The 11,836-nt window shown below is 45.2% G+C and overlaps 3 protein-coding genes across 3 annotated transcripts in view; 2 read left to right on the top strand and 1 right to left on the bottom strand.

The window, feature by feature from the left end:
- Window positions 1-2,714, top strand: part of klhl11 (kelch-like family member 11) — a 3,824-nt gene extending 1,110 nt beyond the window's left edge. Inside the window, exon 2 of the mRNA XM_040176934.2 lies at window positions 359-2,714. Coding sequence (XP_040032868.2) covers window positions 359-1,946 — 1,588 coding nt within the window. The 3' untranslated portion in view covers window positions 1,947-2,714. The remainder of the gene's footprint in view (window positions 1-358) is intronic.
- Window positions 2,715-2,813: 99 nt separating this feature from the next.
- LOC120819481 (7-methylguanosine phosphate-specific 5'-nucleotidase) lies at window positions 2,814-6,577 on the top strand. Its single transcript, XM_078103499.1, has 10 exons — window positions 2,814-2,972; window positions 3,449-3,523; window positions 3,645-3,743; window positions 4,137-4,206; window positions 4,382-4,428; window positions 4,675-4,760; window positions 4,976-5,065; window positions 5,190-5,352; window positions 5,705-5,905; window positions 5,985-6,577. The coding sequence occupies exons 1-10, from the start codon at window positions 2,970-2,972 to the stop codon at window positions 6,099-6,101; spliced, it is 951 nt and encodes a 316-aa protein (XP_077959625.1). The 5' UTR covers window positions 2,814-2,969; the 3' UTR covers window positions 6,102-6,577.
- Window positions 6,578-6,860: 283 nt separating this feature from the next.
- fkbp10b (FKBP prolyl isomerase 10b) lies at window positions 6,861-11,812 on the bottom strand. The gene is made up of 10 exons (XM_040176935.2): window positions 11,381-11,812; window positions 10,924-11,069; window positions 9,724-9,913; window positions 9,383-9,528; window positions 8,941-9,130; window positions 8,669-8,814; window positions 8,118-8,307; window positions 7,888-8,030; window positions 7,622-7,785; window positions 6,861-7,320 (listed from the first exon to the last, which is right to left on the bottom strand). Exons 1-10 carry the CDS (start codon window positions 11,575-11,577, stop codon window positions 7,126-7,128), a joined length of 1,707 nt encoding a protein of 568 aa, XP_040032869.1. The 5' UTR covers window positions 11,578-11,812; the 3' UTR covers window positions 6,861-7,125.
- Window positions 11,813-11,836: the final 24 nt, after the last annotated feature.

Consider the following 11,836-nt stretch of genomic DNA (forward strand, 5'->3'; position numbering starts at 1 on the left):
TTTCCTTAATTGTTTCATAATTTGACCAGTAATTAGATTAAAATACGGACCGCGTATGTTTCACCTGAATTTGTGCACAGTGCAGGAACCCTGTACGACATTACTCATCACTTTACGGCCCTGCGTTGAAGGCCGTGTTGGTGTGGAACAATTGATCGCTCTGTGCACAGCGTCCTATTCACATCAGAGAACCACAGACTGCAGTGATTCTGAACAGAATAACCTTAATATTGTATTCTTGGATGTACGTTTTGAGCAATACAAATAGGCACAGGCCTCCCAAGGCACCGGTTGTGCCAAATAAAGTAAGTGATATATATACATCAGCATGCACGATAACCACGTCATGTTCACTCAGGTTCCTGTTGTCGCAGCTGAAGAACTTCTGCGGAGAGTTTCTGATGGAGAAGTTGAGCTTATCCAACTGCGTAGCAGTGCACAGCCTCGCCCACATGTACACCTTGGACCTGCTGGCCCAGGGAGCCGCCAAGACCATCCGGACGAACTTCACCATAATCATCCGCAACGAGGAATTCCTCACGCTCCCGTTTCACCTGGTGCGGGACTGGCTGTCTGACCCGGCAATCGCCGTGGACTCCGAGCAGGAGTTGTTCGAGGCCGTGGTTAAATGGGCGCACCAGAACGCAGAGGAGAGAGCGCCGCGTTTTGAGGAGCTCTTCGGCCTTTTGAGGCTCACTCAGATCTCTCCCTCCTTCCTGACGCGGGTGGCGAGAAAGGAGCCCTTGGTGGCGAACAGTGCAGCGTGTCGACAGCTGGTGCGCGACGCCCTCGAGGTCCACGCCGTCCACTTTGAGCACCTGGACCAACCCGCTGATTTGGAGCGCCGCGCTTCCCACGACGCCGCCACGCAGCCCCGCCTCGGCCAGAGCATGGACGTGATCATGGTGGTGGGCGGCGTGTCAGAAGGCGGCGACTATTTGAGCGAGTGCGTGGGCTACTTTGTCGCCGAGGACCGTTGGGTGAACCTGCCGCACATTCACAACCACCTCGACGGACACGCCATCGCCGTCACCGACAGCCACGTCTACGTGGCCGGCTCCATGGAGCCGAGCTTCGCCAAGACGGTGGAGCGTTTCGACCCCGGCCTCAACGCCTGGGAGGAGGTCAACAGCTTGGACACTCGCAAGCACTCCTTCGGCCTCACTTGTGTCAAAGACTTGCTGTACTGCATCGGGGGCCACGGCAACTTCAGCGCGGGCTTTAAGGATGTCACCGTCTTCAAGCCCGAGCTGGACGAGTGGCACAATTTGGAGCCAGCACCGAAGATACTGCGCGACGTGAAGACCGTGAGCGTGGAGGACCGCTACATATACGTGATGGCCAGGACTCCCGTGGACAGGGACAGCGAGCACGGACTGAGCACCCTGACCACCCGCTACGACACGGAGAGCCGCACGTGGCAGGAGGCGGACTCCCTGCCGCTGATCGACAATTACTGCGTCTTTCAAATGGCCGTGGCGTCCACCAGCTTCTACCACACGGCGTCTTGCTGCGCGAAGAGCTACAAGGTAACGGCTGAGGCCGCCAAGCAGAAAACGAGCAGGAACGTCGGCGACGACATCCTGGGGAGCCTCCCCCCGGAGGTCCTCGGCATGGAAGGGGCCGCCGTTTGCTACCTGGGCGACGACATATTCGTCATCGGCGGATGGAGGAACTGCAACAACATGGACAAGCAGTACCGCAAGGAGGCCTACAGGTACTGCGCCGAGAGGAAGCGCTGGACGCTGCTGCCCCCCTTGCCTCAGCCACGGTGCCGGGCCGCCGCCTGTCACGTTCGCATCCCGTACCGCTGCCTTCGCGGTTGCCAACGCTTCCCGATGCCGCAGAACCTGGCTCGCCAGCGAGACCGCATGCAGCAGATGCAGCAGCTCCATCGCCGCACGCTCAGTCTGCGCAGGCAGCTGCAGTCTCAGATCGAATGTTGAGGGATTCCTTTAGTTGGTACTTAATTTGCTGGTAAAATTGTTGTTGCTTCCATAAAACATTTAGGTCCTTTTTTTTTTTTTTTTTTGCGTATGTTTAGATGAAATACCTGCACGGCCTCACCTAGGGCGGGATTTAAAATCAAGTAGATCATGTTGGTTTATTGTGATATTTTCCAGAAGAAAATCATTCAATAAGGGGAGTTTAGATTGAAGATGGTGAATAACATCCAGCTGAACTTTGACTTTTTACTCCTCGCTACTTGCACCTTTTTCGTTTTCTACCTCCAGTTTCCATCATGCTTGTTTGCACTGTGTCTTAATGTCGATCGTCTGAATATTTTGTGCGCCCGACTTTAAACAGACGACCATATCAAAAGTTTTGTAGCGTTGAGCAAAGCACATATTGAGGAACAGTGTTCAATGACTATTGAATTCCCACTTCTTTGTCATTCCAATGGATGTTTTGTAAATATGTATGATTTAATTATCTGGTTTAAAAGATGTATTTCTTTTATCTGTTTTTCTCTTAAAAAATAGACCAGCATGGTCATGATGAGATGTCCCTTCAGGCATCGTGAGCGCCATATTATTTTTTGATTTAAATAATTATGTTTGAGGATTATTGGCTCCGGTGCTTAGACGATGGCTGTGGTTATTTTGGTTGTTGGTTTAAGTGGACTTTTTTGTTTGTTTTTCTCCCAATGTGCCTCTGATATGGTTAACTTTGTCTCAATGCACCACAAAATGCATTAAACATTTTGCTTCAGAGTTTGATGTGTTGGCTCGTGGTTCTTCAAGTAACTACTTCGTTTGCTGGGGCGAACCACGCTACCGAGTGGAACTAAAGTGCGTAGGAACCTTATTCCTATTACGTAGTTCCGGGGGAAAGATTTCGGTGCGACAAACCAGAAACCGTAAACAAAAGCCGACTAAACTGTTAACCTTTATTTGCTTGACATTATGTACTTTTAACAGTTGTTCCGAGACGACGTTTACACTCTTTTCAGACTCTTTGGTTAGAAAATGGTAAGTTAAGTTCATTGGTTTTAACGGCCAGCTGTTCTTTGTTAGCTAATCGGAATTCAAACGAACCCTTTCGAGTTTTTAGTTTCCTTGTTGAAATAATGAAGTACAATTTGTTTTCAATTGAATATAATGTACTGACGTCAGGATACAATTAATAAAACGCGATGGGTGTAATATCAAAATCTGCTGCACGTTAACATCAGGCAATGGTTATGGACTATAAATGAATCGCTATTAATTACTCATTACCATTTGAATTATTAGTCCCATTGACGTTGAATTATACGATTGATATAAGATGCAAACAAATACAGTTAAACTGACTATAATACCCTTCTGAGTCCCAATGAGAATTAATTCAGTGGACACCCACTGTCCCTAAATGAGTACCAAATCACCAGTTGCATCTCGGGAAAATCTTAGAAAATGACATAACCGTAAAGTAAATGGTTACAAAAAAGGGTTTCTTTCTGCAGATCTACCACATCCCCTGGATCTACGCGCCCGTGCGGACTGTCCTGGCGATCTGGCACCAGCTGACCAAGAGCGAGGTGAGGGAGCTTTCAGAAATTGTACCTATTGGCACGATTCTGACGCATCCACTGTCCTCCTTTTCTGCTCACTATGTCTGGATAAATGTGCATATTTCTGACTAAACTCGTCTCTGTTCAGATCCCAGAGCTGGCCAAGTGCTCAGTGCTGATGAAGGAGCGCAGCAGGGTGGAGGAGACAATCTGCGCCATGCAGCGAGCAGGTGCAGGCAGCCTGCAGGTGAGGGTTCAGCGCCTCATCAGACGCCAAATACAGGGAATTACTTAGAAACAATAGTTAATAGTTACAAATAATTGGGGTGAACCACAGTCAGAACTAATATTCATGTTTAGCTCTTTTCAAACCACTTCTAAGTTAAGCGCAAAGACGTTGTTCCTGTGGTAAAGAATCCAGAAAATGACTGAAAATACTTTTTCCTCTGCACAATAGCTGCGCTTTTAGACCTTACACTAAGATCGATAACCACCTTTTGCCTGTTGATGAGTTTCATGAATAAATACAACTACCTTGCTTCCCGAAAGTTTCAACCAAAATAAGTTAATGTGTGATTGTATCATGAATTAGTATTTTTGGAGTCCTAACATTCTGATCCGATGGGTCATATTTCCTCAGGTAATCTCAGACTTCGATATGACACTGACCAGATTTGCCCACAATGGAACGAGGGTTCCCACCACGCACAGTAAGCACCTAGCAACCGACTCTTCCCAAACATTATCTGACACTATGTAGTACAAATATTGTTTTTAGGAGGTTGAGGCTGAACCTTTACATTGTTAGATCCAAATTATTGTATTAGTGCGTTCAGTTTGCTTTACTTTATAACTTTTTTATCTTGGTGCCTTTTTTTTCTTCAGATATCCTCGATAACCGGTTGTTGATTGACGAAGATTGCACCAGGAAGGTTAATAATAAACCACCATGTAATTGTTCCCACAGTAACCGCAGCTGTTTGTTTTTGTGCAGTGAAAATCATTGATATTTACAAATCCACATTCGTTCCAACCCAATGAACTGCTATAATGAAGTGCAAGATAAACTAATGTTTGCCGGTCTGCGGTTCTTGTCACAGTTCATGCTGATATACGTCCCTCGCAGCTGGTCTGCAGATATAAAGAATGTTCAATATTGTTTGTTGGTCCTCTGTCAGATGAGGGAGCTGTTGAACACATACTATCCCATAGAGATTGATGCTGGCAGGACTGCTGAAGAAAAGCTGCACCTCATGGTGAAGTGGTAAGAATCAAACATACTGACCCAAGTATCACCTGTTTATTTTAATCAAATTTGAATTCAAGCCTTTGGGCACACAATTTAAAGCTCTTAATTGACAGACCAATCGCACACTGCTGAGTAGTTTAGTTGAATTTAGCCATAAAACCTTTTTCCAGTTTATTAAGCTCCCGTTCCAAAACCTGATTGCGATGTTACATTTAAGTTGCTCTCTGCAGGTGGACGGAGGTGCATGAGCTGCTGATTCAGCAGAGGATCAGGAAGGACATGCTGGCCAAGGCTGTAAAGGAATCCAGTGCAGTGCTCAGGTGAGCAATGTGCTCTAACCAAACATCAACACAGCCGGTGGACGTTTAGAACACAAATAAATTAAAGACATACGAACTGTGTTGGGTTGAAAAAGAACTGTTTGTGTGTGTCTGATTTCTTTAGGGACGGCTACAAATTGTTTTTCGACCATCTGACGGAGCAGCAGGTCCCTCTGCTGATCTTCTCGGCTGGTGTTGGCGACGTCCTGGAGGAGGTGATTCGACAGAACCACGTTTTCTATCCCAATGTCCACATCATCTCCAACTACATGGACTTTGACCAAACCGTGAGTTCGCCGGCACCTTGTTACACTCGTACTACATACATTTGTTCAGGTGTAAGTAAGATTTTTGCGTATTGTTGGGGGTTTAATGCAATTACACAAAAAAACATTTAAATCCATCATCTATTGATTTCAAGGCATGCTAAACGGCTGCAACATGTAGGAGTTACATCGAGTTAATAAAAGTAAGCTTGTGTAATATTTGCAACGTGTTTTTTTTTTTTAATCTCTTACTGATCTTTACTAGTGACCAGGAAAGGTGTTAAAGTTAATGTACCTTTAGTCTAACATAGAACATGATTTCACTCTGTTAAGTGTTTGCTAACCTGAAAGTGGACATTGTATTTTTAATAAGGGGGTCCTAAGAGCCTTCAAAGGCCAATTGATCCACTCCTTCAACAAGAGGGAAGGAGCTTTGTCACATGCGGCCGGCCTCAGGGAACTGCAGGGTCGCCCCAACGTTCTGCTGCTGGGAGACTCTTTGGGAGACCTGACCATGGCCGACGGCGTGTCCGAGCACCAGAACATCCTCACCATCGGCTTTCTCAACGATAAGGTGAGGCCGAGGTCTGCTCTCGTTCCTTATACCGTAGTTTTGGGATTTGGGTTTTCTAGGGTCTTTTTTTGTGTCTCAGGTGGAAGAGAGGAAGGAGGCGTACATCAACTCCTTTGACATCGTGCTCGTGCAGGACGAGACGATGGACGTGGCAAACGCCGTCCTCAGATACATTACCTCATTGAGACACAAGTAAGAACTTTGACATTTACACAGATGGACACGTGTCACCCTACCTCAAATCTATCATATTCACCGTATGTGTAAAAAATGTCATTTTGTTAACGTTTTATCTTCAGATGTGTTTCGTTTAATGTGCACTGTATCATACAAAAAGATTTACTTGCGAGATACAGCTAACATGACGGAGCTATTGAGTTGTTTTAACGATGTAACTTGTGTTCGCATCACAATCCTACAGTATTTCCTAGAAAGGAATATACTGTCTGGGATGAGTGTGTCTTTCAACTGGAACACTGTGGGTGCTGATAATTAGTATTGTTATAAATACATTTGCAGTTCTCTCGGATAAATGTTCTTGAATTATTGTCTAATAAACAAAAGGTACTGGTTTGTTTTTCATACACAGAAGCTCAAAAACATACCGTTGCACTATTTTCAAAATGTAAGGAAAAAGTCCCTTGTCTTTTAAAGCAACAATTCTCATCACAACTCCTGTGCCTGTATTATTCAACATTTTAAACAGCCTATATTTTATGACTTTTCTGTATGGGTTTTGAATGTTATCACACAAACAGGGGAGTTTGCTTGGCTTAAGAAAGTATTCCACTTATTCAGCATTGTTATTTCTATTCCCCAAGATCTGTAAACAGAATTGGTGCATTTCTCGTCTTGTTGTGACTCCACCTCTTGGACACAAGCAGGGCAGCGTAGAAACGTTTTGCAAATGACAGATGAATTATTTAGGTGGGGGAAAAAAAGGGAAACAATATTCTTTTTCTTACAAACATTTTAATTTTGACTTTCATCACAAATAGTTTTTTTTTGGGTTAACTGAAATACAATTCTCAAAGACAAACAATCATACGAGACAAAACTCCACAAAAAAAAAAAGACCCTTAGCATTATTTTCTTGTCATTAACAAAAGGCTGTCCATTGTGTACAGATGATATTTAATCGTGATGATGGAAAGTATCTTGCATGTTTTTTTTTAAGGTGTTGGGGTTCATCCCTGAGAGAACGAAACTCATTTCTACCATCACAACTCCTCGTGCCTCGCCTCTTCCCTTTCCCTGTCCTCGTCCACCTTCAGCTTGAGTTCGTCGGCCGTGATCACTCCATCTTTGTTCCGGTCCTGGTTGTGGAACATGTCGGTAATGACATTCTCCATGATCATGCCGGGCTTTATGCGACCTTTGCCCTCCGCCACCTGCAGCTTGATGAACTCCCCAAACTAGAACGTGTGAAGAGAAAGAAAACAACGTAACGTGAGCAATACGAGTTGACAGCTAGGGTCCGATGGAAAACTACTTTTCATTGTTCTCACGAGATGGCACCACAGTTAGGACTTGAGTATTATACTACATTTGAGTGGGAAATATTTTAAGCTACCTTTTAGATGTCTGGATATAGTGCAGAATAATTATGCAAATACAAATGAAATATTGTAAGTTGATACATCAACAGAAAAAATGAGAATCTCCATTTTCAAAGGATGAAACTGATGTTAGGTGGTGGCGTCAGCAGTAACATACCTCCTCCTCTGGGACCGCTGCGTTGTTGTTGATGTCCAGGGCAGTGAAGAGGTCCGCGGGGCTCTCCTCCAGCCACACGAACAGGTAACCAGGTGGCACTCCCTTCTCAAAGCTCACCAGTTCAACGTCAAAGACCAACACAGCGCTGCCTGGCACGCCAGTGGCTGCCGGAAAGAAAGTTAAAAAAAACAACAACGCAGTTTTAACTACAGGTTTACGTCATAATATTTTAGTAAAGTGATGTTTTTGAGCATTAAAAGCCTCACCCCCTTTTTCTCCGTGGCCGAGGTGAGGCGGCACAGTTATCACCCTCTTCTCCCCCACGCACATGCCGCGCAGGCCCTCGTCCAGCCCGTCAATCACCTTGTCCGACCCCAGCATGGCGTCCTGAAGGCTCTCGTAGTCGTGCCTGGGAACAACGTCAATTTTGGAAAAAGGTTTTTTTTAAAATAGTTATCGGCGGAATCAAACGCCGGATATAACCGGGGCGACTTACGAGGAGAAGAGCTTGGTGCCGTCCACCAGGGTGCAGTTGTAGTGGTAGCGGACCAGGTCGTTCTCCGCGGTGACCTCCTTGCACTCCTCGGGCTTGTGTGTGATCTGGATTTTCACCGTGTCGTTGGGGTTGTGGAAGTCGATGACGTGAATGTCGAACACCAGCACGGCATTAGGGGGGATAACGCCACCTGGAGGGACAAGGCGGGACTATTTAAGCTCTGGCAGGAACTCAGTGTTGAGAAATGTACGTAGTAATCTTCTATTTTTTATTTTAAGGCTTTATTCAACTCTTGATCATGGTTTCATTTCTAAATTATTTCTTCAATTAATCTTTCAGATAGAAAAGGCAGACTGCAATATACCAAAGCAACAAATATTTTTTTTAATGAAGTTTTAACTGCTAAAAAATGCCTTCACTTTTAATTTTTACGTTTTGATCACATGACATTTTCTTTATCACGGTTACTTTATTGCATCCAAGTACAAATACAGCAGCAGTCCTTGATTTTTCTCTCTCGCTCCCTTTCCCATCTAATAAAAATACTTTACCTGCTCCTTCTTCTCCATACGCCAGCTTAGGAGGGATGATGACCCGGCGCTTCTCTCCCATGCAGACCCCCAGGAGGGCCTGGTCCATGCCGGCGATCACGTACCCCATCCCGATGTAGGTGTTGTATGTGGTGTTCCTCTGGTAGCTAGTCGGCAGTAACACACATGGTTGAATAACATTTTCTATCTCTAATAAAGTGGCTTTTATTAGAGATGTTAAGGAGACCTGTGCCCCCGAGGTCAGAAGTACACATCTTTGACCTTAAGCTCACCTGGTGTCAAAGGTGACTCCGTTCAGGTAGGTGCCGTTGTAGTGGTACCGCACGTAGTCCCCAGACACGGATTTACGAGTGCACGACTCTGGGATCTCTTGGTTCTCAATTGTGAGATTATCCTTTGAGTTATGAATGTCCACCAGCAGGGCATCGAACACCAGGGTCGCCTGGGGGGGAATATCTGTCCCTGGTGAGCAGAAGGAGGAGTGTTGAATTATATTAAATTGTCCATTATTTGCTACCATGTACAGACGGACATCTGGCCCCAAAAACTGTGCTCCATAGCGGTACATGAGAATTTTTTTTTTTTAATATTTAAAAAGGTAGAAAGAACCCAACTGTGTTTGGAGACGAGGGGTTTGGTTGCAACGCAGGACCACAAAATACACTAAAACAACGTGTTTTGGACATTTTACCAAAACCACCATGTTCTTTTTACCTGATCCTTTTTCTCCGTAGGCTTTGAAGGGCGGGATGACGATATTTCTGACCTCTCCCACACACATGCCCACCAGGCCTTCATCCATGCCCTTAACCAGCCAGCCCTCACCCACCAAGGAGTCGTGGGTCTGCTTCCTGGTGTAGCTACGTAGGGCAAAGTCAAACACACAATATACCTGGATGACACAGTACAAAACACACAAATGAGCTTACATTCGCACAGGGCTTCGTTTCAGAGCATGAAGACAAGAATATCATTCATCTTCAAACAAGGGCGTCTTTACTGACTGGTTTCTTGACTTTAAAAAAAAAATAAAAAATCATGAACAGCCAGAATACCTGGAATCGAAGACGGTGCCGTCGAGCAGCGAGCCGTTGAAGTGGTAGCGCACAAAGTCGGTGCGCATCACAGAGCGTTTGCAGTCTTTGGGAGTGCTCATGGTTTTGGTGACAACCAGGTCCGCTTTGTTCCACAGATCCACCAGATGGACTTCAAATACCAGGGTCGTATCGGGAGGAATCACGTCACCTGCAGATGAGGGTTTGGTAAAAGGTAGACGGCAAAGACGTAAACAAAACCCTTTTTGAATGACTCATTAAATGAGACCCCAGTGGAAACAGGGCGCCGCGTCGGGTTTTAAAGGGAGTAAATATCCCTTAAATAAATTACGGTTTAGTTTAATGTTTTCATACATATTGGTATTTGATGAAGTTACCAGTTGGCGCCCATTTGCATGGTAAATAATTACAACATGTCGTCTTAGTCGTGGCAGCAGAAAGGCTACAAGGACGGGATAGTTGCTCTGTTGACTTTGGGGGTCCCCTGACGTTTCCTCTGGCACCACCAGCATGTCACTTCTTCACTTGTATGTGAAATATCTCGACACCAAATGGATCGTTGGGTCCGTATTTGGACACCAACATTCATGGTCGCCAGATGTCGAAGCCTAGAAGGTCTTTGACGCTCCATCAACCTTTCCTCTAGCGCCACCATGGCGTTCGGGGATCTTTACTGAACTCGCAGGAACGTATTAGCTTGCTGACATGACAAACCAAGATGGATAAATTTGGAAAGCATTAACAGCTTGTCATTGTTAGCGTGCTAACATTAACATGTAGCTCAAAGCAGCACTGTCCCTCCGTAGGCAACGGGCTCAAAGGGCTGCCAGCATGGTCGTCGACTGGTGTTCTTATTGGCGTTTATTTGGCGGTAAACACTTGCAGCTAAAAAGGAGGATAAAATGAGCCGGGGTGCCATTTTATTCTTGTTAATATATACTGTGGAATCATTTGAGAAGACAGGTTAAACGCCCATAATATCAACTGAAATATTTAAAAAAAAAGGGTATTTTCATTTTAACACAGGTTCCTTCCATAAAAAGGCACAAGTCATTTAATTAGTAATTGCCACATAGACAAATTGGAGCCTCCACGGCCAACCGTAAAATCTCAAATATGAATCTGCTGTGATTTATCGGTTGAAAAAAATTAATTAAAATAAATAGACCATCCATCCAGAACAGTTTTCTTTCCACGTACCTGCCCCGGTGCTTCCGTAGGCCATGTTCGGCGGCACGGTGATCGTCCTGCGCTCGTTCACGCACATCCCCCGCAGGCCTTTGTCGATGCCCGCGATGAGGCGGCCCTCCCCGAGCAGGCCCACCTTGGCTTCCCCTTTCTCGTGGCTAGGAAGGAAAACCAAACGTTGACAAAAGCTCCAGCGGGTCGACGGGAAGACTATTAAAAAGGGAAGTTACTTATTTTTTGTAGATATGTATTAATACTTGCAACCATATCGTAACACGTTAAATTTAAGTACTTTTTTTTACTGGACAAAAAAAAAAAAAAAAACCTTAAAGCTTTATCCGGTTTTGCTAAACAAACTTTTTAAGCGTTTTGTGGCCTCTCCTGCATCCAACCAACCCACTTTGAACACGAAGAAACAAAACGGAGATAAATGCACGAAACATTTCAGATGCAATGAAGACAAACTTACCTCGAATCAAATGTTTTCCCGTCGAGAAACGTTGCGTTGTAGTGATAGCGGACATAATCGCCCTCTTTGGCTTCTCTGGCGCAGTTTTGGGGGATGAAGCGTCTGTCCACGACTACATCTCCTAACACAGGACTGGGATTGCACTCCACGGCAGACCACGAAGTAAGGAGGAAAAAGACAACGCAGCAGGAAAACATCTTTGCAGGACGAGGTCAAATAAGTTAAGAGGGATTCAAACCAATCAACAAAAAACAAAAAATAACCCCAAATTGTAATAAATATGAGGCCCGGAGCTGTTTGCGCTTTTTACGCAGCGGGCCGAGGTTGCGGATGATGAGAAGGGAAGCGGTGCAGGAATGCTGTAAACGTGGACAATCTCTCCTGCCTGCAGTGAGGACTTTTTGCCAGAGGGAAGAAATGTCGAGTTGGAAATGGGACGCGCCTCCATCAAGTTAA

Source organism: Gasterosteus aculeatus, chromosome 5 (assembly GCF_964276395.1).
Source record: "Gasterosteus aculeatus chromosome 5, fGasAcu3.hap1.1, whole genome shotgun sequence".
NCBI classification, from domain to species: Eukaryota; Metazoa; Chordata; class Actinopteri; order Perciformes; family Gasterosteidae; genus Gasterosteus; species Gasterosteus aculeatus.